At 40.5% G+C, this 26,730-nt stretch overlaps 1 protein-coding gene across 1 annotated transcript; it reads left to right on the top strand.

The window, feature by feature from the left end:
- Window positions 1-12: 12 nt before the first annotated feature.
- Window positions 13-21,616, top strand: LOC136427474 (probable lysosomal cobalamin transporter). Its single transcript, XM_066416349.1, has 16 exons — window positions 13-143; window positions 5,635-5,811; window positions 7,403-7,466; window positions 8,005-8,099; window positions 9,514-9,581; window positions 11,635-11,723; window positions 11,866-11,939; window positions 12,453-12,578; window positions 13,068-13,220; window positions 13,559-13,623; window positions 13,844-13,946; window positions 14,664-14,768; window positions 16,463-16,606; window positions 17,145-17,217; window positions 17,638-17,741; window positions 19,753-21,616. Exons 1-16 carry the CDS (start codon window positions 78-80, stop codon window positions 19,864-19,866), a joined length of 1,620 nt encoding a protein of 539 aa, XP_066272446.1. The 5' UTR covers window positions 13-77; the 3' UTR covers window positions 19,867-21,616.
- Window positions 21,617-26,730: the final 5,114 nt, after the last annotated feature.

The raw sequence follows: 26,730 nt of genomic DNA, 5'->3' as shown, positions 1-26,730 counted from the left end.
AAACCCTTATTGTTTTCCAAATAGCGCGCTTTGCTTACTGCCATAATAAGTGGTGAGCTCATGTCACATGATCCAAGATGGCGGTTGTTATCCCGCATTCTGTCCTGGCCGCGGGATGGATCCCCTTCGTGGTCATCATTGTGGTGAGTTTTCTTCTCACTGGAACAAACAGATGTTACAATGGCTATTAATCTATAAATCTGTAGGATTGTCATATCATTTCAGTGTATGAAGTAGTTATGGGGCGAGTTTTGTCCTAGACTGCTCGCCAGACTAAATATCTCTGCATGATAAATATTCACAATAAATTATTTACATTTCTGGCTAGTCAAATTATATGGCAGAACGATGTTATAGACTATAGAGGAATGATATTTTCTTCTAGCACCGTATGTGTTTGTATATTCGTTTTTGTTGTTCTCCGCGTTTTAGGTCTATTTTTCACCTCTAGACTTTTGATTTGAAGGATACAGATATTTAAATTACCGTAACTCGAGGGGGCTGTAACTTCGTCATACCCGTAACTTCGGACGGATTTTTAATTGTCTCGTTATACAGAAGTGAGCCATCTTTGTTTCCATCCACTGTGATGAATAAAATCGTCAAGAACCAAACTTGATGCATAAATATATAAGAGCTGTTGTCTGAATGAAACACACTCAAATTTGCACCACCAGGAAAATTTAGCAATAAACAAATTGTGGCAACTGTTACATAAAACATATTCAACAGTCGTCAAGCAAACTTACTTGTTTTACACATCAGGCTGGCAAATATACAGATGTAACCGGCTCCTTACTGGGTGCCCAGTACAGAACCCGTGGAGAAAATGCCGTCGATACTCGTCTCCCAGTACGGAAGGAAGTTCCGTATAAGAATTCCAGTACGGAACGGCGTTATTCGAGTACCGAAGCTTCGTCAGCACTGGATGTCCAGAATTGAATTTGTTTCGGTACTCGTTTTCCAGAGCTGAACTCCTCTCGGCGCTCGGGTTCCAGTACGGATTTGCGTTCCGGCTAGGTCAACGGTCATTCGGTACTGGTTACCCAGTGCGGAGGTCATTCAGCACTGGATAACCGAGTGCTGATTTACGGATGTAACGGGTTCCGTACTGGATTTACCAATAAATAGTGACTCTTCAGTACTGGAAGCCGAGACCTCAAATTATTTCGGAACTGGGCGTCCTGTACTCACGTTCTATTAGTACTGGCAAGGATGATCCACTAGAGTTTGGACCGACTGGACAGTTTTGGATTTTATATATAATAGTTGTCTGTACATTTTGATGATAATGATAATAACTTGATTGCAAGTTCATGCCTAAGGCTAATTGCAGACAAACAAGTACATGGGAATCTAAAAAGTTATCTAGTCTACTGTGAAAGTTCTAAGTTTACTAACTTAAAGGTTGACTAAGCCCTGAAAATAACGTTAGACGCTCCTTAGAGTCTCAGTCAGCACTCGGTTTCAAGTCCTGACAGGAGGGTTCCCAGTACTGAAGCTGCCCAGTACAGGAAGTCCAGTACTGAGAAAGTCTCAGTACTGGAGCTCCTGTTCTGACGACCACTTCCGTACTGGTTGTCCAGTACTGACAAAGGAGGCAGTGACATTTGTATATTTGCATCAGGCTGCAATAAAGTTATACAAAGCACACAAAAACATGGGTCTTGGTGTGTTGCAATAAACTTGTTTGAATTAACATCCACCGCCGGGGATGTCACGAGGATTGAGGAATAGGGGTATACCAGAGAAGTAGCCACTGGTGGCAGGGCGTCGTGCCGGAATAACCGGTTTTGGATGAGAAAAATATGTTTCCATTGCTGACTGCATGCATATTTACAAAAAAATTGATAGAAACTTTCCTTCCCGGACAGGAAACAGCAGGCGGTAGGCTTATTAGCATATCACCCACTTCCATCGCTGGCGACGGTTCTTCTTTAGACCAAGGAGGTTATATAACCTCCTTGTTTAGACAAGAAAAAAACAGCCACAGGCCCCCCCGCTGAACGTCGTGCGACTGGGTCCGAGGTGGTTGTGATGACGATTCCAGGATTCCTGTTTATTGCCGTCGCACGATTATTTTGATCGTCTTTAGACGGCCAAATAATACCGTCACCGGCGACGTCGTGACGACAGCCAGTCGCACGGCTGTACTAGTATATAATCGTAGGTCTAAAGTCTGCCTTACTTACTTCGAGCTGACCCAAAGATAATCTCCACACCAAAAAGGGTGATAAAGTTATGGCTTGCCAGATGGCCATGATACATTTAACCGCATGGTACATGTAAATAACACTGGTCAGTTCAAATTGGGAAATCCAGAAGCAATTTGGAATCTTCAGCAATATCAGATTTGTGCCTATAAGTGTGGTATAAGCTGAAAGCTCTCTTCATCATGAATGTAGTCATGTAAAAATTATTAGTCAGCGATGTTCACAACTTTAGATATGATTGATTGAAAATGCATGTGAACGATGTACTCCTAGGTCAGTACATATCCAGCAGTATTGAGTTCACCTGGGTTTTTACAAACAATTGTGGGCTAATTGTTCCTGTCACAGTGGGCAATGACACCTCTAATCACAAAGCCCATTGAACTCAAGCCCGCCCATTGTACTGGAAATCTGGTGATTATGCAAGTGTATTCAACTGAATGGAAGGACTAATTTTCTACTCATTTGCATGGCATTCATTAGGGTGGATCATTGTCTGTCCACTATCAGGCCAGTATGGGCCAAGTCTAACCAGGTCTGGGGTGGTATTGTGTCGCCAGGTCCAACTAATGATAGTATGGGTTGGGCAACTTTCTAAAAGAAATATCTTCATAGCTTTCCATGTTAGGACCAAATGAAAGGCACCATAATGTGTGGGACATCATGCTCTTTCAAATGATATATGAAACTTAACTGTAAACTCAGTAGAAAAAAAGTTGGAAAATTCGAATTCCAAGATGGCCGCCTTGATATCTGGAAACTGAACGGATTTGAACTGACTAGTGTTAAATGATGTTGTCATACAGCCCCCCTCCCAATGATGCAAGATGCAACAGCCTAGCCGCATACATAATTCAGCCAGTCTATAGGGCGTATTCAGTCACGTGACCCTCCCCCTAGCAACGAGCACTGGCGGCCATGTTGGTGCTCACTTGATAGTGGAGCCCTATGGAACTCTCCGTATAGATAGCAGATGTTTTCTACGCCATTCACAATTTCCTTTCGGAACGTTTTGTCTCACAATCATGGTGTTTTGCCTCGTGGTCAGATGTTTGATTGGAACTGATAAAGCACACACTGATCGGGTAACAGTAAGATTGGTTTTGCGTTTCTCGTGTAGGTAAGGGAACATACAAAGGGACTAACGACTGAAACAAAAGTGGATTTCTGACATACGAACAGCGGATCTAAATAGTTGAAGTTTGAGAATCAACGTGAGTGTATGGAAACCTTTGTTTCTGGTCGAAAAGCAAATTACAGGCCCGTTGTGTAACACAGTGGCGGCACCGTGTAGCCGTTGCTTGAGATACGTTCGTGAACTGGCATGGGGGGGTCTTTCAACGTCAAACTTTCCCGATCATAACGTACTCCCTGTCAACAAAATCTTTCACGACACTCAAGACACTGTACTACGTGGTTGCAGGCCTTGGAACACTTGTATGCTGTGAACTGAGTTTATGCGTAATCTGTAAACAGTTTAGCGGCCATATTTGTAGGCAGCTGGGGAAAACATTTCCTGGCTCGTCGATAATGGGTCATTTCCAGTAGGTGAAAATGGATTTTTGTAGCGAAAAGGATGTGAGGCTGGAGACTCTTTGCATATGATAAAACAGCGATCAGACGACTTCGCATTCCTTGGAAATTTAGAGACCGTCGGACACCGAGAAACTTCGCTGCAGGGTGAGCACCAACATGGCCGCCCACGGAGGGCAGGGGTGATGACGTCACGTGAATACGCCCTATATCGAGATAATAACGACAACAACATCAACATATACATGTGCTAGTGACTGCAGCACAAATGTCTCATATACACTCACTGGGTAGAAATATTTAATTTTTTTGGATTTCAAGTGACAGTCTTTCATTTTGTATCATACAATTTTTTCTTAGGAGCACAGCGCTCCCATCAAAACTTACATGTAAACGCCTTAATCATGGAATGCTAAGCTGAACAGTCCTTTTTTTTTAATTGGTACTTTTAGTTTTACACAGGACCTCTGCTTTTAGTTACATGCTACCCAAGAGGTCTTTTAATTTCCATTATTTGTGCAAGAATAAGGCATATTTGCTTTTTCACCAGAGTGAACTTGTTTCAGCATGAAATTATTTTCTTATGTTGCAAGTTCGATTGTCAACAATTTAAAAAGTTTAAAACATATTTTTCAACAGTTGACAAGTCATGCCGGGCCATGCCGATTCAAGTCAGACTCTGTTAAATAAAACAGTTGGCTAGTATAAGAGATGATGTGATTTGTCCTACTTCCCCAAGTAAAATCCCACACAATTCTTTCTCTTCTATCAATGTAGGTCTAGCTGGATTTATCATAGATTATGCTTTTTCTTTTAAAATCTATCGAAGTACATTGTACATTATTTCAGCTTGTTAACACTAATTGCTCAAGATAGGAGTATTACTTGGTGTGTGCAAGAGATTTGCTTTTGCCCCCAATAAGTAGTGTGCCTAAATTTTTTGGCTGGTGCGCTCAATTTTTTTGGGTTGCACAGTGCTCCTAGCTAGGTCTACGTAAAAGTAAGTCTGGAGCCCTGTTATAGGTGCGTGTGGTTTACTGGTGGGACACAGGACGCAGGCAGTTCACAAGTCTATGGCAATAGCCTCTAAGTGTTTTTTTAATTTCTCTTTGTTGGGCCCGACTGGAAGCAGACTTGTTAGAGAGGTAATCTTCCCTCGGCAACATAACTCCCTCGGCTGTGAAACTCCCTAAGCCGGCATTAGAGAACCTTGACCCATGTAAAGAATCACGCCCCGCTTTCTGGATATCCTTACTAGTAGTTCAGTGCATTCAGCCCATTTCCTGTCAAAACATATGAGCAGGATTGCACTAGATACAGCCCTCCTCACGTGAGATGAGAAGTATAGTAACACAATCAGAATTTTACTGTCAGAAGAAAGCTAAAAGTAAAATATCATGAATTCCATTCGAGTTTCTGTTTACGTAAATTCATCAGCAACTTCGAATTACGAAGAGAGCAAAATTAGAAAAGCCTTAAGTTAGGGTAATTGTGTCTAGCACAGAATCGGAAGGTACATTCACGAAAACGACAGTGTTTGCTGCTTGTATCGGGAAGTGTGAAGGGTTCATAGACAGTATGAATGCATTTCTCATCCAAGTAAGCTATGTTCTTTAGATGAATCATTCAATGAATGAATTTGTGTTCAAAATTCATTCATCAAAACCTGACAACTCTGGCAACTAGCAATGGAGCGCGGTGAGTCCAAGCGCGTGAAAAGGCATATTACGTTAGGGCCCTCCCGTTGCAAGCAGATAGCCAAGTCACAATGGCTACTATTATCTATCAAACCATGGATGATATGAATTTATTGGTTTTTTTACTTTTTAGTACTTAGTGCACCAAATTTTAGGTCGATCATTTATCTGTGTGGTTTATCTCTATGCAGCTAGCCTTTTTGTTCTCGTGGTTCTACATCCGGTACTACCAGAGCCGGCATGACAGCGAGGTCAGCTCAACCCTGACCGCCATTGCAGCTCTGGCCATCACCCTGCTGACCTCTGCACTGGTGCCAGTGGACATCTTCCTGGTGTCCTACATGAAGACCTCTGATGGACACTTCAAGGTCAGGGCTCTGAGTCTGAATATACTTGTAAAACATGATATCTTATTGATGCTGATGTAGCCAAGATTGAAGGGGAAGGATAGATGTCAATTTGATTGTGGATCCCTTTATCTGGGATGTCCCAATAGAGCTCAACTGTTAGCACAAATAACAGCCTCACACTGTCACAGTTGAGCTCCTGGTTCCAATTAGTTGGTGACTGGGATCAGCGTTCCCGCCGGGCCAAGTTCATGAGTGCGTCCAGAATTATGTTGGGGGTGAAATCTAGGGAGGTCTGGGGATTTGCTCCCCGTGATATTTTGGATTTTGAAGCCTTCAAAAACGCAATCTCCCGCATATTGAGAGGCAAATCTGCAGCTTATATAACTTATAAGATGTATGTTCGTCTGTATTTGTGAGTCAGCCGTTACCAGCGAGAGCTGCCTAGGCTTACCCAGTATAATGACTTGTCCTCATTGTCGATAAATACAAATACAAATACAAATCATGACACTGGTTGAGAGTGGTTGTTGGTGGTCCCTTTTACCGCCGCCATTGGTATTATGGGTGGCGGTGTTGGCACGGGAAGAACCGAAAAAATTTGCTTTACAAAATGTAGGAAATAGGTAGACAAGGTTGTCTCACATTGCTGTTTACTTCTTACATGCTGTATTAGTAATTACTTCAATACTCGTGTTTTTACCAACCAAGTTTGAGATTGGACATGGATAATACTATGAAAGTCTTTGATAAAACAGGCTACCATATTAGTTTTGTTTCCAACCAGTTTTCATTACCTTCACCGAGAAGGGTATGTTTTCGTCAGCGTTCGTGTGTGTGTTTATGTGTCCGCATAATCGATGAAGAAAGTTTATAAATTCGCTGCGCTCCATTATAGGAATCTCAAACATGTGACATATGTAACTGAGAAAGAGAGGAATATCGATAGATATCAATTATACACATTAATACCTAATTTGCATAATTAATGAAAGAATACTATAACTCTGTAATGGTGAATGATGGGGATTTCATTCTTGCAGCATTTGGAAGTTAATTAATAAGTAGATGAGGACATGATAAGATGTAAATCATGCAAATGAGGGCCTCCCTTACATAATTTATGAGGGAATGCTACAATAGCCTTCTTTGCTAATATAAGGCTTTGAACAACTTGTGTAATTTGGGTAGAGAAGATGGTCAAACTGACATAATTCATGTAAATTAGGTCCTTCTTTGCATAATAGATTGAAAATATTCATGATATATGCCACTCGAAAAGGTTAACATCAGTTTGGGAAGGTATTGGTTGTCAGTAGTTCTGCTTTCAAAGGAAGTACATTAGGCTCTAGCCTCTAGGGCTGGTTACATGCACTGGAAATGAGTTATGTGATGAGATACTTTTTAAAAATCTTCTGTCACTTTTCAGGGACACATGTTTATTCCAATTAATGGACATGAGAAAAAACTTCAGTTTCATTTTCTGTATACATTGTTTATGCATGTATGTGGTCCCTTTGTATTGCTTGAGCATATTATTTGTAGAGCAGAAGAAGAGCCCTTTATAAATTATGCTACATCCATTTTACATTCCCTGATATCTTGATTGCAGCCCTGGGCAGCAGACAACCAGACCAGACAGTCAATAGAGGATGCAGTCCTCTACAGCTACTATGGTAAGGATGACTTACTAAGGCATTTGGGCTATTCTTTATGTTTTACATTGTACATGTACTTCTTTATGTTTAACAGTTCAGTCCATCTCCTAGTCCTTTTTATGAGGCAGCTTTACCATTTTTTAAATATAAATACACTGAATGTGTTACCAAGTCTGTATTCCCCCCCCCCCTATATTCATGACAGGTGTAGACCTTCAGGTCCAGGTTGCTTCCTTGATGCAGCATGTACATGTACAATGTGTATATTTCTATACAGTATATAGAAGTAGAAAAGAAAAATCAGATTGCATGCCAAAGAAAACTATGTTTTATTAATTAACTAACCTGATGGAACTATTTAAAGCTTCACACTAATTGTTCATTCATGTCTACATGTAGGTGCATTCAAAGTTAACAAATCCAAATTCATACGTACATGTATACAGTAGTTGGAGTTTTAAGACTCAGTACATACTGTAGGTTGGCAAGTCTTGCGAGGTGGATACACAAGGACATAAACCATTTCTGAACTATTTCTCTGCGTCCAATCTTACAGCACTTTACTGTGCAGTGATGGCGTTTGCTTTCCTCCTGATCCCCTTCATGTACTTCTTCTATGAGGAGAAGGATGAAGATTCCTCATGCAGATCAGTAAGTACATGTACATATCACCACCACACCTGGACTCTTTAAGACAAATCCAATCTCACATATTGTGTCATTGCCATTGTCATTAACTAAATAGAAATGTTTTTTGTTTGTTTTTAGAGCAACTAAAAAGTTTATCAATTGGTTAAGGTATATAAACAATGCAAGGCTCGACCAGTCGGCCTTGTATAACCAGTATTACAATGTGACTTGGAATTAGGTTAACTTACCGTTACTGTAAGTCTATGATTTATTAGATATGTAACATGCAAATGTATGATATATTTGTTTTGGATGCAATTTCACAGTCTAGGTCAACATTCCATTTTTAAGATATCCAGCGTTTTCAGACAATTTTTTCGCTGTATGCATTCTTCTACAATGACAAGATAGAAAGAGTCTTAACTTTGTGGTCAATCTGGAGGATGGATGACACTGATACAAATGGCAGTAAGAAATGAGAGCTGTTCTTGTATCACCTACTGTTATGATATAACCAATACATATTATGTATATTGGCTATACACTACTCAGCATGCATATACTAGTACCATGTTACAAGTGACTGTATAATTTGGACATACAGGTGGTTAAACATGCATTGTTTACAAAACCAGGAAGACAACTAAGGAAGAATTAAATGCATCATTCTGAAGTCAGAAGCTACAGTACATAAATCGTGGCAAATCAAGTTTGCACTGAAATGAGTTTGTGCTCAGAAGGTCGACGTGAAAAACGCAAACATAAATCCGACACAAACATAAATATACTTACGGTATACTGCTCGGTGCTCCTGGGGTCCCTGACAAGGATGGGCAGCAGTCGGCTAGTCTTTACACAACCTAAATTGTCAAAAATAAGCTGGACTATACAGTACCAACTTGTTGGTGAGGAAGGCATGTGGAAATTATGAACTCTACGAGATATAAGTAGCATTTCTGTGCTTTGCTGTCATACAATTAAGAAACAATACATTAAAAATTTTGATGTTAAAAAAAGGTGCACATTTAAAGCATGTGTTGTTTGTAGATGCACTGTTACATGTGCAAATGAACAATATTGAGACTGGTATTGAAAAGGTCAAGTGACATTGTGTGGTCGTTAGGCTAGTGGACACGAGTTTGAGAGGTTATGGGTCCAATTGCTGGTATTCCTGGCTAAATGCTGTGTCCTTGGGAAAAGCACTTTACACAATTTTCCTTAGTTCACTCAGGTGTAAAAATGGGCACCTGACTTCGGTTGGGGAAGTAAAGGCCGTGGAAGGAGCAGGGCTCTGCCTTCCAATACCGTACCGTAGACACGTTGACCTCCCTGTCCCAATGGCCTCATATGGGACTACCTATACCTACCTTTAATAGAAGGTCATGTAAAAGATTCTACACTTATGTAACAAGTATTCTTCACTGCTCTGTTACAGAGATGCTGTGCAGCACTCAAGTTTACTGTGGCATTCATCATTGTGGCTGCCATTCTGCTGCTTATTGGGTAGGAGGTGATTTACTATGAATATTTATATTGATAGAAATATCATGTTAATTGGGTTTGCCCAGTAACAAATCCTGGTATGAACAGAGTCTTATTTCAGTGGTTGAAATACTTTTTGGCAACGCCTCAGTGGTGAGCCAAATGGTATAGTAATGTGTGCAGTTTGCAAATATTCTAGGAATTGCACAGGCATTTGTCTACAGGAATCGTAATCTCAGAAGAATGTTTGGAATGTTAGTCAGCAGCACAAAGGATAGAAAGTGGGGGCATTCCTCCCAGAGAACCTAGACAGGCAGCTGCATGTACATGTGTTAGCCAGATGTCAGAGTCAGGCTTATGTATACATAACCCATTTAAGACCTCAGATCCAAAGTAATATTCTTAATGCTGCTTCTTACAACTGTAACATTTAATGTCTTTCTTCTGGCAACGGATCTTAACTGCATCAAGTTTGTACTGATACAGATTGTGCACACGCTGCTTCAATTACCTACAATGTTACAAGCAGAATAGCTAAAGTGCATTAACCCCATTCATGACATCGTGAACATGTCCAAGCCATGTACCACACGTAGACAGAAAATACTTGAAACCAAGGAAGGACAGAATCTGGAACGATGTCAAAATGGAAGTCATATTCAGATCCATCAATGGAAAATTTCACTGCCACAAGGAAATTTAGCAAGCCAGTTAGAAAGATTCACACAAGACTAAATAGCAGCTACTACTAGTACCAGATGATTACTATATCCTGCTGATATAATCCTGTGCAATTCCAAGAATTGTTGGGACACATTTTTACAAAATAACATTTCTGTGGATTCAGAAGGCATTTCATTAAGACTCCAGGAATTCCTGGTATTCCATTGGGACTGGAGTTTCTGGTATTCCAGTTGGACTCGAATTCCATCCTGGCATTTCTTAGGAATTCCTGAGCTAACACCACCTACATGTACCAGTTCCCTAAGCAGGGTACAGAAAAAATTAAAACAACAACCTCCGTCGCCATGGCAATGTCTTTTTATCATTACCAATCTTGTTTCCAGTGTTCTGCAATATTGAAGAATGTCAAAATATTTTCTGCAAATACACAAACCTCCATATACTACAACCTTTGCAACGTAATAATGCCTACTTATTTACATCATATCTAGCTTTGCAACATTGATGTAATTCTTGATACTCTCTTATTTTACCTTTAACTTCTACCAGCAAAGTTTTAAACAGGAATAACATACATGTTTGTGAAAAATATTTCAAATGAAAAGCGAAATTACTTCATTGAAATTGTAAAAGCAAAATTAAAGCATTTTTATTCAATTGTCAATGAAATTGACTAATTTTTTTTGCAATTTCATTATGACGTTGTGTAAAAAAAATTCAACAACCTGCCTAATAAGGATGAACAAGGACAATGTCATTAAATCCATGGAGGAATTACTGTTCTGATACATAATTAAGATTGCACGTCCTGTGACAAAAACCACAGCCCACGAAAAAACAGGAAGAGATAATTGTTTTTTAAAAATACTAATATTACTGGATGGCATTAAAAGTTTTGTTACTTCTGTCATCACGCCCACCCCCAAGTTCGGGCTCTGAAGAAATATCAACAGCAAATGCTTGCCTCGACTTATTTATGCCAGAAACATCCGGGAAGTGTTTTCCAGACTTTTACCGACCCTGAGATGGTGACCGCGGAGATTAGCGAGGCTAAGACGGAAATGTGTGATTTGAACATTTTCTCACATGATTCATCCCCAAAGTTATCACGGAATGTGCCTAAAACCCTGGAAGTCGATGAGAGGCACTCTATGTTTGCACATACCAAAATGCCGTCAGGTTCGCCTGGCGCAGGTTTCAGTTTGTTTACAGCGCTGCTAATTTGCTAAATTGAGAACCATGGAATCCAGAGCCTAATTTTTTTTCATTCTGAAAAATTGCTGGTCGTTTAGATTTTCTTCTGCAATCTTGAAAATCTTTCTGCTAATTTCAGACTGCAGGCAGGTACATGTGTATGTCGAACACTGTATTGTAATCCTTTTCTGTGCAGTGCCCTGGCTCCACTGTCAGCTCCTCCAGCCAAGAACTCCACTGACTGGGAACGTCTGCACTTCCTCTTCAACGAGCTGGGATCAAACCGTAATGTCTTTAGTTACCATTTTCTTGTCTTGATTGTGTGCAATTTTGGTGTTGCCATGCAGCTGATACTTTCACATTGAATGAACTACATATGTCATGGGATGTTGACATTCACACATGTGTGTTTGTATGTTTTCCACAGATGGAGAGGATGCCATCTCCTTTGCCATCAGTAGCCTGACTTTGTTGGGGATGTTGGCTCTCATCACTTACACAGTAAGAACATATACCATCAAGATAAATGATTGTTTAAAAGCTTGGTTTTTGTTTTTAAGACATTTTCATTTCTTGTTATTGTCTTTTTATATTTTTGTGTCAAAGGAGGTATTGTTTTTGGTCCGTGTGTTTGTTTGACCTGATATGTGTGTGTAGTTAGGTTCAAATTTGTTACTGCAGGCTGGGTTGGCCTGGGTCCAAAATTTTCTCCAGCAGGGTAAGTTAACAGGCATGCAGGAAATGAATGTTGCCTGAAGATGAAGTCAGAAACCCCAGGATTGCATGTGAGAGTGGAGGATGAAATATATGCGATGGACATGATGTTACATTTTGTCAAGATATTAACATTAGATATTGCATGAACCTCTGAGCCGCAGTCATCATCATCATTGCATGAATGTATGAGATTTTTTTTATTTCTTGTTATGCTTGTTCTTGTCTGGCACTGGTTGGAATGAGGAAAAAAATCATGTGATGTCTTATAATTCAGATTCAAATATTTTCACTGTGCAGGCCTATGGCATGACTGCCCTGCCCTTTACCTGGATAAAGGGTGTCAGGGCAGCCAAGAGAGAGAGACTGGAGGTCTGTGAGGACAGGGAAGAGTTGGAAGAGAGGAGGAACCGTATTCATGTGAAGGTAGGTTGAAGCAAGGAGTTTTAAAAAAATCTCCATGTTTTAACTAAAGGTTTCCGCGTGTCCAGACATGTCTGGGGGCAGCTCGGGATCGAACTCGGGTCCCCTTGTTTGACAGTCAACAGAGAACATTTTGTTGTTTTTCTCTAGGCAAAGTGTTAAAGACATACCTTGGAAATGCATCAAGATGTAGCAGTATACTAATCATGAAGCAGATGTAGAAAGGCTTGAGAGACATTGTAATTTTGCCTTTTTACACCTGCCTGGAGATGAACAGTATACTTACTCTTCAAGCAGAGGTTAGGCCCTGGCTTGTTTTGGACGTCTTTTTTAGGCATTTTCATCAGGCTTTCTATTTTGTCAGGTTTTCTATTTGTTTGGCCTTGTTTGGACTGCCAAAAACTCTTATTGGAGAATACAGTTAATACTTGGTTAATGGTAGCACACATGGACATGAAAAATTCACTAAAAACACACATATTTTTTTGTCAGTACCAAGATGGAAGGCGAATGACAAGCCGGGACCGTCGTGAGATGGATGACTTGGATGAGAAGCTGCACCTTTTGCGTCGCCGGGAGCGCCATCTGCTGTCAGCTGAGCGCAGCTGGCTCAACAAGTGTTTCATCGTCTGTAGACCCTTCCAGGTAGAGAACTAACCTTACTGCAGCTCCCCCTAGTGTTCAAATGCAGCACTACAGCATCTCATTGCATGGCAAATATGCAATTCTGTAGCTCACCCAAGCTGGTGATTGCAATACTGCAGAATGATTTGCCACTGTCTTTACTCTTTTAAGTTTTTCATGGAAAAAATTTATAGTGCAAAACAGCAGGAAAGTAAAAAAAAACATGGTCCACATTTGTATATTCCTGGTTACCTTGAACAATTGCATGGACAAAAACAGTGTGCCCTCCTACTTTATTTTGCCCCAGAACAACAACTTGTACAGATGAAATACCAATCATTAATATCTTTCTTCTTCAGATGGTGTTTGGGATTGTGTTCATCTTGCTGGCTCTCATCATCTTTGTGTCCCTCCTACTCTCATGGTGAGTACCTAAACATGTACAATGTACCATATAATGTATTTCCAAAAGACAAGGGAGTATAGAATCTGTTTGGGTACATAGAGCAGCAAGTGTTTATTTTAGATTCCATTCTCTAGATGAATATTTTGGTAACAAAAATCTAGGTTTTATCTAGTCTTGGGCAGACAACAATTCTTCTCTTATTGATATTATGATAAAACTGTTTTCTTTTTTCTGGCAGCATTGATCGGATCCTGCATGGTCTTGGGTACAAGATGGGATATGCCCTCCCTAAACCACAACTGCCCAACCCTGTAGACATTGTCATGGTCAACACACAGAAGGTAGGCACAGTGGAAATGTGCAATAGTATTGTAAATTCATTAACTTTAGCGGTGGTTTTATTTCGTGGTAGGAGCGAAAATGGTTCAAATTGGTGGTTGAAGCAGTTGAAGCAGTTCTGTACCACAGCTGTGATACATGTGAAATGCATATTCATGATGGACAGGTCACTGCAAAAACTGTGAAAATAATACCACCACAAAAGTTTCAATATTTACAGTACACCTTTCTACCATGTTTTAAAAGTTGCACCATTTAGTGATTTAGCTGCCCTTGAAACTATTATGATAATAATGCAAGTTACATGTATTTTTGTTGTATTGACTACAATTTGTACTATTTCCACCATATGTAAAACTCACCTTGTCACAGTGCATCTTTTGCCACTTGTCTAAATGCTCAAACTACTTCTTCTGTTAACAGATATGTATTTCAGGCCTAGGCTAGGGATTGTGATCTGGCAGATTTGCTGATTCTACCGGTAGAGATCCCGATCAGAGTTTCTCTTGAGATTGAGATCAGGATGCTATGGGAATGTGTTAGGGTGGTCTCCCTTTATAAAACCTACATTTCAAGTCAATCCATTGATCTCAAATGACAAAGTTGAAAAATTCTGACCAGGGAATATCTTCATAGACTCCGATGGGATCTCTACTGGCACTATCATTGATTCTACCAGATTGCAGTCTCTACCCTGACATATACAATGTTCTTTTCAGGTGTTCCCCTTGGACTATATCCTGATCTCAGCCATCATCATGTACTGGGTCTTCTGTTCCATGGCAGGGATCAAACAGATGGGCATATGGTTCTTCTGGATCAGGGTAAAGACTTACTTCTAATGATATTAGCCAAATTGCTGTCAAGACTTGTCACTTGCCAGAACTGTTTGATCTTGGATTCAGGCAGGGTTGGAAATGGATTGAGTGCTGAATGATTTGAGTTTCAGGTTTTTTTTATTAAATAATCTCAAAAATTACATCATTGTTAAATAACCTATTGCACACTGATGAAGTAGATGTTTGGCACCCAGTTCCCTATAATTGGTTACAGAGGGCCAATTTACACACAGCTTGTCTAGATATCTGGACTGCAGATATCTGCCAGGCGACAGCTTTTTTCTGTGTCTAAACAGGAATTTTATGGTCTTAATGAGGGTTTTTTTAGATGTCGGGAAAATTTCAGCCGACCACTCTGAAGCATTCGCCCGACAACTCAGCGGGAGACCCCGACCGCTCCAGCCGGACGTCTAAACAGAATGTGTCGCGTAGTAGACATCTGGAGGTCGGGGTTCACGCTAGTTTGCATATTTGGCGGACGATAAAGCGGGAAAACTTCTTAGCATCAAGGACCATTTGTTCTCAAACGGATGACGGACTTCTTTCGTGATGCCAGATCGTTCGGTGGATCGGCCCTCCCCCCTCCGCCACGACAAGGGCAGCGAGTAGGAACGCAGCGTTGATTCTGACCGGTTGCTGTCGTCTTCCCCGGTACCTCAAACGCCTCTTACGCTCAACCCTTGCTCGCTGCCTCATGTTTAGCCACACGCGAGTCAGATAAAGAAAGAATACCATATTCATCATGACGAAAAACACAGGCGGTTCTCCCGCCATTTTGAAACGCGCGCAAAAGGTTAAATAGGGTCACGAGTGCAATCGGCGCGCTGCGTGAGTCCTGCGGTACTTCCTGTCGGTGTGTATAAATGCGTCCAGATATCTAAGGCTCAGATGTCGGCGGATTTTTAGATATCTGAAAAAACTCTGTATAAATTGGGCCAGAGTTAGGCAGCAGGGGGTAGGCTATTAGTGCAGCAATAGGCATTGAAAGCAAGGTGTTTACATGTATCATACATACATATATATTATGCAAATGATACCTTTTTTGCATAATTAATGGCAAAATACTATGATTCCATAGTGGTAAATCATGGGGATTTTATTCTTGCAGTATCTGGAAGTTAAGTAAATGTGGGTAGAGAAGATGATCAAATGACATCAATCATGCAAATGAGGTCCTTATTTGCATAAGAAGTGAAAAACATTTATGATATGCCACTCCAAAAGGCTAACATCAGTTGGCGAATGTATGGCGAAGGTTTGGGGTCGTGAAACTCTAGTCACCAATAAGACACACTTCACCCTACACGAATCTGGACAGGTACACTGATATTCTAGATATACTTTTATCTTGTTTTATTGCTATATCCGCCTACATAGATCAAGTTTGTACTTCATTCCATAAGCAAGACCAAATCATCCATACATGACAATAATGTTGCTCATATACTATAATATTATGTTTCATAGTTCTAACTGCAGGATAGATCAGCTTTGTAGTTATTTTTGTTCAATAGTTGTTGCCATACATATATATAAGTACCATGTACAATTATTGCAGATCAATTTAATTCCTTCCATCCTTCATTCATTCATTCATACAGTTATGAAAAGGTTTCTGATTGAATTTAATGACCAAGACTAGTGAAGCAGCAGTACTAACCCAGGCCTGTCTGTTACAGATGTACAAGATCCGAGTGCAGCGGACGCGCCCCCAGGCCCTGCTGTTCATGTGTATGATCCTGATGTTGATCGTCCTGACCAACAACATCATGTTGTACACACTGTCCCCACAGTATGTCACATTTGGCAGCCAGCACTACTGGGTATGGGAACTCGTCTTCTTTCCAGTCAGCCATTGGCAATGTTTAGTGGACAAGTATTAGTTAAGTATTTGTTGGATTAGGTGTAGGAAAAAAATGTTGTGTTTCTGATTGTCTCCTTTTTTTAAGATTTCAGCTGAACTGATCCAAGAAATACAGACAATCTAAAAACAAAATGTATCAAGACACTGGTATCTTCGAGATTGTAATTTTACAGACATGCATTGTACAATGTTTAATACACATTCTAATAGCATTCAACTGTTCGGCATTTTAATCTGTTAACAGATTGTGAATCAGGAAAGTTGATTTGAATTTTGTCACTCAGATGTCAGATCGGAAATTTGGTGTCCACCCAAAAAAGGCTAGGGTCTGCAGTTTTTTGCTAGAGTCGGTCAGATAACTGGACAACATGTATTTTCGTAGGCTATCACTTGCTCTCCGGCTGCATTTGATGTGTTATTGAAATTTTTTGATCAGAAGTTTTGAATTTGCTGTTACCACCTTAGCTGTGACATGTCTTCCTGTCTCTCACTTACAGCACAATGAGACCAACCATGCCACCAATGAGACGTTTAGGACACTTGTACCCTGTAATCTCAATGCAACACAAGGTAGGACATGTCGATTATGTCTGTTGTGCTCAAGGTATGATATCTGACGTCTCCAGTATTATCTGATTCCCAGTCTAGTCTTATGGAACTGCTTCACCATTACGACATCTCATGAGATTGAAGAACAACATGAAAGTGAGTCTTTTGAGGGGACATTTCAAATTTGATCTTTGACTGTACAAAGTATTTTACTGACACAAACTAAGTATCACATGAATTCCAGCACTTGTCACCTTGTCATTATCCTTTGAATTTGATAGCTACGTTTCCTTGAACGAAGGAGGTTAAAATAAGACTTATTTTAATTTTAACCTCCTCTTATTTTAATCTCCTTGCTTGAACTACCCACACTGGCTGTGATGTTATAGACTGGATACAGTACATTTGACACATTTAGCCAGACTTGTTTTTCTGTCCCAGGGGAGTGTACCATGACCAGAATGAGTACACTGACGACACGCTTCTTCTACAAGGTTTGGTTCTTTGGAGCCTGCTACTACTGGGGCACCTGGGGGTTCCTGGTGGTGAGTACATGTACAGCTGCATGCAAAATTATTTACCCCCCTTCACATTTTGGACATTTTGGCAAAATGAGGAACAATACAACTGCAGAATATTATTAAATCATATAAGTGGTAACAGATAGTTAATTGCAATCTAATACCAGGGCAAAAGTCAAGATTTATTTCATCGTTAATCCAAAATTGCAACTTCCACACCAAAAGCAGGTTGCAAAATTATTCACCCCCCAAGAGGGTCTGTCTTTAGTACTTCGTGCAGCACCCCTAACTTGGGTCTAACCTGCAATTACCTGCTGCAAATGGGAACGATAGCCTGTCAAAGGCTTCTGGCAGCTCTCTTTATGAATTCTGGCCCATTTCTCGCCAGCAATGGTCTCCAGCTCAGTAATGTTCTGAGGTCTACGTGCCACAACAGCAAGATTCAGATCCCACCAGAAATTCTCAATTGGGTTTACGTCTGGAGGCCATGATGGCTACTCAAGAACCTTCCATCCCCTTTTCTCTAACCTGGCTTGAAGCCTTTTTGGATTTTGATGTGTATTTTGGGTCATCGTCTTGCTGGAAAGTCCAATGACGCCCCAGCTTCAACCTCTTGATAACTACTCGGTGACAATCTAGGTCAGAATTTCAGTAGCCACAGTAAGATTCCCGTACAAGGACCCTAGTCTTACTGCAAAGGACCTGAAAAACAATTTTGCTGAAGGAGGAACTGATGTTTCAGAGGACACAGTATGCCACACACTGCATGCTGAAGGGCTCAATGCCAGGACCCCAAGACCCACACCATCGCTGAAGCCATGCCACAAGCAATGAAGCCTGCAGTATGCTCAAACCAACCTGTTAATGCCACAAGAGTATTGGGACACTGTCCTACATGTATGGACTGATGAAACAAAGCTTTACCTTTTCGGTCCTCTGGGTCAGAGATATGTGTCACACAGCAAGAATGAATGCGTACGCGGAGAAGAACACCCTACTTGTCGTGAAGCACGGTGGTGGGTCTGTGGTGCTGTGTGGGTGTATTGCTTCTTATGGCACTGGGGATATCCTCCATGTTGAAGGCATCATGGAGTCAAACAAGTACTAGTCTATTCTGGCCAAGAATGTCACCAAGTCTGTTATCAAGAGGTTGAAGCTGGGGCGTCATTGGACTTTCCAGCATGCAAGACAATGACCCCAAATACACATCAAAATCCACAAAGGCTTCAAGCCAGGTTAGAGGAAATCTTTGCGGAGAGGAGACTCGGGAGCTATAATAGGTTTGGATTCCAGGCTACGAGACAGGGAGTGTCTCAGACTCCCTGCTGAGCAGTCGTGCGTCTACCCTGGAGGCGGCGTGCGACAGGCCATAAAAATACCTAACCTAGGACACAGCTACACGATTTACACATGCATACAATGTACATGGCTGTACATCCAGAAATCTTCCTTGTGTAAATCGGGCCTAAGGCATGATTACAGGCTGCCAGTGTAATGATGAGTGTTAACTAGGTGCTAATTTCCTATTGTTATCAAATTATGGGGTCAATTATGTGGTCAATTACTCTTGACACAGATTAACTTTCAGGCTAATTACTCTTGATGTCATTGAAAAGCTGGAAAAGGAATCCACAAACACGCTGATTCAGGTTTTACAATGTGTAAAGCTGAATTTTGTTGGTCTTTACATCCAGTAATTTGTATCGGGCTAACAGACAATGTCAGCCTTTATAGATACAAAAGAGTAGTGCTTGATGTTATAGTGCATATTTTAAAGCATCAAACTCCAGTGTGGTTTTGCATTAATTGAATACCCATTGTGCTGATGAAAAAATGGTTTCGGCCAACTTCTACGGAGGAAGTGAGTTTCATAACAGACTTTTAGAACTGTTACACTCAATCATGATTACAAAATGAATGAAACCTGTCCAAGAAATAATTGTCTATCAGAACTTGCAAGGCATCATTTAAATTCTAATGAATATATTGGTACAAGTTTATGTTGACTGGCATGCTTGTTTTTTCCCGTTGCCAGATATTTGTCCTGGGCTTTATCGTGTCTGTCGTGAAAGGTCGCCGGTCGGCCATCGAGGATGAGGTGGAGTCAGACGACTCAGACGAGTCCGATGAAGAGCTTTTGAGAGCATAAGTACAATCGGGAAAAATCCGGCTAGAGTGTACCTATACTCACAACAACGAAGAGGAGACCACCACTGAGTACATGTACATCCCCATCAGCACCCACAGTGTTGAAGCTGTGGCCGGCTGTAAGGATGGGAGTACCAGTGATGAAGCCCTGCAGGAGAGTGGGAGGGGAGATTTGGACAGCATAATTGATGTATCTGAACAAGAAGATGTGCCGGGATATAAAACTGATATTGATATTGATACTGAAGCTAAGAGGTCTGGAGAAAGGCTTATTTAGATGAATATTCTTGAAACTTCTGTGTTTGTAAACTTTGAGTTTTCTACTGTTATTGTAATACCAAGTAAAGTTACATGACAAAGAGAAGGTGATACATGAAGAATGATACATGAAATGGTGTATGCATAAACCTTCTTGTGTTAGTCCCCTTTGCAGACATCTTGGTGTGCTGGCATTTGTTTTGGGGCATACATAATCTCCCCAGCATTCGAGAACCTGGTCCAAGTTATGAGAAATTAACGCCAGAGCTCCTAGAAGTCTTTGAAGGAGGCTATTCTTGTGTGGGCTAATTGCCATTGTTACTCGCAATCTACATTGATGCTGCAAAATCTTACGGCTCATAGGCAAGCACCACCATAGGTAAGCTAAGGCTGCATCACATTAAGTCTTCGAGTTTTCACTCTAAGAAAACATTGAAGAGTTTTTAGGCTTTTTAGATGACAGAGAATGTTCTTGAATTCGTTCAGTCCAAATGCAGGCAAACCTGTACAAAAGGACCACCTGGCCTTTGTGACCACTTTTTGGTGGTCCCAAAAATGATTTTCCCCATTGACGCTAGCATTAAGGATCCTTTTTGTGGTAACCACCTGTCCATGCAAATCAGATTTTCTTGGTCCCCAGAGTGGTCTTCGACAGGTTTGACTGTTTATAGGGTTGTCCAAGGAACAAAATTGCCAGGGAGATGCCCCAGGGACTTGTGAATAGACAATTTTTTTGGAAAAGCTGTCTTTGATAAACCCCAAATGTCAAAATATACAGACACTTGTAGGGAAGTAGCCAACCACAGCGATGACACTTGATCATGAGTTTTCAACAGATGTAAGACTTAATACAGTAAAATACAAATTGTATGAGGCAGTTACCGGGGGGGGGGGGTCAAATGGCCTCAAGTACTAGTAATAATATTATTGATTGTAAAGGGAGTAGGTTGTATATATGGAATGCCAAAGCAGATTATCTGTAAATATATAAACCCGTTCTTAGGGACATACTTGTCTTAAGTTTGGTTATGGACTTGAATTTATAACTCCTACTATTACATTGAAAACATATCTCTTGCAGGGGAATGTTGTAGATTTTTAGGGTGTACTTAATGAGGAACATCATAAACAGTAAACAATACAGTTACTGGCCAGGTGAAAAAATGTGTCTCTGTGTAATGATTTGTTACTACTTTGGGTGTATTCAAAAGTACATGTCTAATCTTCCATAATTGTTTCTAGTATTGTGATATCATCATCGTGCCTTTCAACATGTTTAAAGACTAAGAAAAAAAAGGTTGTGTTTACAGTTATGGTCCTGACAAAATTAGGGCCAGTAGGTATGGATTCTCTTCTTTTTTAATCAAATTGACAAATGCTGTTAAACAATGTAAAACTGGAATGCATCGGGACACTGGTATTTTCAACATGATCTTATAATTATATATTGTACTAGGAAAGATATATTAATAAACTTAACAATGTTTACTACACATTCCTATATCAACAATTCAAAGCCTTCATCTGTTTAAAGGCATCCAGAGCATTTTATGAGGCTATAAACTTGACTAAAAAACCCTCCAATTTCTAGTCATTCCTACACGTCATAGTAAGTTTTAATAACACTGTACCATTACATATCGACATTAAAGGAGCAAAGATACGATGCCGTTGTGTGGTGAGAACTGAAAGAAAATCTAAGCCCTAATAGACTGAACCTGACTGTCCATCACAATTAGCGGTTCGACCAATGAGAGAGACTGCATGTCCGTGAAATATTTGCATCTTTATGTTTTAATTTTGCATTTCTACGTTTTGACGGAGGTGGGCGGGGCTATGGTATAGGTCTATTTACACTAGGCGCGTGAAACTAAAAGATCACCATGTAGCTTATTTTTGTGCCGCTTTTGAGCACTTTTGATAAGAAATCCGCACGCAACTGTGGTAAACAGTGGCATTAAATGTCATTTCATATGGATTACAGCAACAAAAAGGAATATTTCCAGTTTTCAAGCCTCATAAAATGCTCTGGGTGCCTTTAAGATAGTGTGAAATATGGAAAAACTAAGAAAATTTGCCTGACTACTAGCATTCTGTATTGAATTTTTAACTGGTGTCAGATGGAAAATTTCATGTACCTTGCTAGCGGTCAACAGAAAAAAGGCTAGGGTCTGCATGTTTTTGCTAGGGTCGTTCGGGTAACCGGAAAGACAGCACTTTTTCCTAGGCCTAACACAAATATCATTCTGATATTTCCCTTCAACGTATTTGATTTGAAAATAATGAAATGGGATGATGTTTAGAATGTAAAATGCACAAAGTGACATTGAAGTAGCTTCTAGCGTCCCTTCCCAAGAAGCCCGTCTGTGAGAGATTGTGTAACACAGGCTAAGATTGCATATCTGACACCTGTCAGTTTTGAAAAAAAAAAGCTGACGTATATACAACAGTTTCTTCACTGATGCATAAACCAGCTGGGACTTAGTATATCAGCTGTAGCTCACTGCTGGATCAACCCCTCAGTGTGTGGCCTTAAGAACCCATCAGAGTCTATTAACGCCTTGTTATCTATAGGATTATGGAGAACATGACCTGAAGCTATAGGAGCCTTTGTACCTTTAGCCTAGTATTTCCTCTTTGTTGAAGTTTAGGATTCAAAAGGCTTTTCTCCTAGTCTCTCAGTGAAACCTGATTAACGGAGATATTCCTTATTTTGAAGCTTCCCATCCCAGTAGAAATATCCAGAGCATATTCTAGAAATCACCAGGATGAGACGCAAGACAAATTAAAACATTCTCGGACAGGAACTGATTACCAGATCAGCACTCATCCTTTCAGGGAAGATTCAGGAATATCCTTTATTGTTGGGTCATGAAAAGAGTAGAAAGGTTTTTTGATTACTTTTCCCTGTGCTACAGGAGATGAGGGCTTTGTCACGCCTATTCAAGGACAGCAGTCTGTTTATGTATGTTTTTTTGTGGAAATCCACTCTTTATTATGTTTATAATACCAGACTGAGTGGTATTGTGTTTAATGCGATAGTGGACAGACCATCTGGACATTTCACTTCACAGATAAATTGTGTAATTGTCTCGTCGGTTATTGTGGAGAAGCAAGGAAAAGAAAAGTAGGGCAGGACAACTAGACACAAACAGAAGTGCGTTGTCAGCCAGCCATATTAATCGTCTATGTGAACAATTGCCGATGTATAGATATAGATATAATCAATCTCCTACTGATAAAACGCTGGTAAAATAGTGACTTCACGGAAACATCGATTATCGCCTAAACGTTCGCAGATAGTATTAGCTTGAAGTCAGACGTCAACGAGGTCTGACCATAAACAATGAAAGATATTCTGTTGTCTGGTCCCACACAATAGTGGCACTATGCACGTAAACATTGGGTTCTGTAGCGGCAGAATTCACGTCCAATTTGATTCACCCCCAGACAAAAAACGACGTCGCTGTTCAGCACGCCATTGACTCGGTGACAGACAGAAATCAGCGACATGTTAAATGATGTTGAAGTCATTTACACGAGCTAATCCCTGTCGAAGGTCGGAGCAAATACATGATTTGTGCTTCAATAGTTTTCTAAGGGTCGTTCCATTCAGACGAACTGGAGGTATGGTCGGGAATTAAACTTCCTTCAAAAAAAAGTGGGCCCAAACTCTATGGCTAGCTAAGCAGAGATTTGTATTATACTACATAGAATTGGGTGGCAGGTTTGGTAACAAATATTTCCTGACCCCTTCGTACTTTGGTTACTGTATCTTAATGGCCCAATTACGTATACATTGGCGCAACATAATTTGGCAGGACATGAAAGAGTCGCTGAGAATGCTGGGCGCCCGGTTTATGCAGCTCGGACCCCCGCACTGAGACTACAGGTATGTTTGAACATTGTATAAACATGGATCGGGACAAGCGGAGAACAGTGTGTTTCTGATCTTTCTGTAATGTTTGATGTCTCTCTGGAAATATCAGTGGCTTCAATTAACGTTCTTGGTGTAGTTAGAAATCACACATTCTTGGTCGGTCTTAACGGGTGCACTATCGGTGTGTATTATTTACGCTGTGTCTCGTATTACCTGCACTGTCGACACTTCAAATGTACATCGTCAAATACGGATACAGTCATTATGCGTACGCCGCGTCCATATGAGTGTTCCTAGCGTTAGGTTCTGAAAATAAAAGTAAACTGATGGTATCTATTATTGCATGACTGGCATGTATTTTGGCGTGTTCCCCACTCGTCTTCCCTTGCGTGAGTGAGTTGGTGCAATGTACACAGTCCATGTCATACATAGTCTACTATTCCATACAGAATCATTATACACGCAATATATGACCTGCATTTTTGTTAACAATTTACCTGACTTAGTTGATTTGATTATACGGTAATCTCCAAGCAGATCTAACGGTTGCAAAGACCGTATCCAACTGGCAAAGGGAGTTTTTATTGCAATCCGAGTTGCAATAAAAACTCCTTTTGCCAGTTGGATACGGTCTTTGCAACCGTTAGATCTGCTTGGAGATTAATCATATGGATGACATCCGCGAGCGCACCGATTTCTGTCCGTTTCCAATTGGCCATACTGTAAATCGTAAAAAGCAGCTGCAAAATGTGAAAATATATAAGCTGTAAATTGCACAACAAAAAAATCGAATAACGGATACTAATGTCGGAGAGTGCCAAAGTCAATTCCAAAGTCAAAGGAGAAGATGTGAAAGACCAGAAATGAAGAATCTGTTATTTGGTATACCATGATCTGTGTGTGAAGTTTTGGTCATCCTTCCTAGATCCTGACCACGTAGATTTCATATCAGAGGCAACTTTTCTTTACATTTTTTAAAGATTCACACGCTCGCATCAGTTTTGGGGTCCAGGGGATGTAATCCATATACTGTAAATGCAGAAATGTTCGCGGTTGTTTTATGCTCGCGGTTTTCGCGACGACTGTTTCACCGCGAACTTAAAACCACCACCAATACTGTAGCAATATGTGACTACAGTGCTGCCGCGAACTTAAAACACCGCAAACACTCCTTTTTTACCTTAGCGCGAAATAAAAATCACGCGAACATAAATGCATTTACAGTAATCAAATCAACATGGCCTAACCGCCATAAAAGGTAGACGTACAGTATGACCGATTGAGATTTGCACATTAACGTCTGTCTCACCCGCGCTAAATGAGGCCGCACATAATCAACTGTACATCATCCAAAGAACAAATTTACAACTTAATCTTTGGTTTACGGTCAGTGGTCGTAAACAAAGAATAATGGCTTTCATACATACATCATCTAATTTAACCTCACATGAATAACAGAATCGATATGGAACAAATAAGTATTTATGGACGTAGCACACTGCAGGTGGTTGCCTAGTATCTGGACAGTCATCACAGATTAAGATTAAGACTGGACTACCATGGCCAGGTAATCTAGAGGAATTAACGGAATGACGCTAAATAAAATGAGTCAACTTAATTCTTGCATTTGGGCACTATGTCTACTGTTTATATGTCTCTAGGCCCCAATGCATTTCAGCCTGTCAGCTTCTCGTCTCTCGAACATTCATTCACATCGATCGTCCTGTTCCTCTAGTCTCTAATAACAGACTCCATAGGTCGCTGGGAAATAAAGTTAGCCGCCCTGGGAGTACAGTTTGCGACCTAGGGTGCCTGTTAGACTCTAAGAGTAACCCTACCGACAGAGTCAGCGAGGCCGGCCCGCTCCTCTGGCATTTATCTGTTAATTTGGCCAGTTTCTACAATTTTCCATTGACTGCGGAGTCTGGTGGGGACGACTGTCCCTCCGTGGTGAAACGATGTCGTTGCGAGTAGCCTTACATCTAACTGTTTTAGTTACATTGTGCCATGGGATTGATGCCGCATAGAATCAGATCATTAAACTACTCCCCGAGCAGAGGCTGGTGGAGAAGATTGTAACCTTTTTATCATGTGCCCAATTTTCTGTCAGCACCCTCCATCAACTGTACATTAAACACGCATGAGTTTGTCCTACTAGTACGGTATAAGGTATACGCCTAGCCTGTTTTTCTGTGCTGAGCAATCTAATCGATTTATTATCATATTGATGATTATTCTACTGTTCGAGAAGCTTGTTCCATCTCTAAACTTGAGTTCAACGACCCGATACCTTCGCCCACTGATGTTAACCTTTTCAAGTGACATATCATAGATGTTTTCCATTTATTATGTAAATAAGGACCTTATTTGAATTAATTATGTCAGTTGATCATCTTCTCTTCGCAAATAACAAAAGTTCAAAGTATGAAACTCTTATCTTAGCAAAGAAGGCGATTGTAGCTTTTCCTCATGAATTTTGTAAACAAGGTCCTCATTTGCATGGTTCATGTCTGATGATAGCCACATTCACTGAACTTCCAAATACTGCAAGAATGAAATCCCCATCATTTACCATTATGGAATTATGGTACTTTGCCATTAATCATGCAAATTAGGTATTCATTTGCATGATTGATATCTAACGATATTTCTCTTTCTCAATCACATATGTCAGGTGTTTGAGAGTCTTATAATGGGATGCAGCGGATTCATAAAATGTCCTCATTG

Source organism: Branchiostoma lanceolatum, chromosome 2, assembly GCF_035083965.1.
Source record: "Branchiostoma lanceolatum isolate klBraLanc5 chromosome 2, klBraLanc5.hap2, whole genome shotgun sequence".
NCBI lineage: Eukaryota > Metazoa > Chordata > Leptocardii > Amphioxiformes > Branchiostomatidae > Branchiostoma > Branchiostoma lanceolatum.
This window is presented reverse-complemented; position numbering and strand designations above follow the sequence as displayed.

Coding starts and splice junctions, on each gene's coding strand:
- LOC136427474 (XM_066416349.1), top strand. CDS start 78: ATGGCGGTTGTTATCCCGCATTCTGTCCTGGCCGCGGGATGGATCCCC. Junction 8,100..9,513: donor AAGATTCCTCATGCAGATCA/GTAAGTACATGT, acceptor GCTCTGTTACAG/AGATGCTGTGCAGCACTCAA. Junction 11,940..12,452: donor TGGCTCTCATCACTTACACA/GTAAGAACATAT, acceptor TTCACTGTGCAG/GCCTATGGCATGACTGCCCT.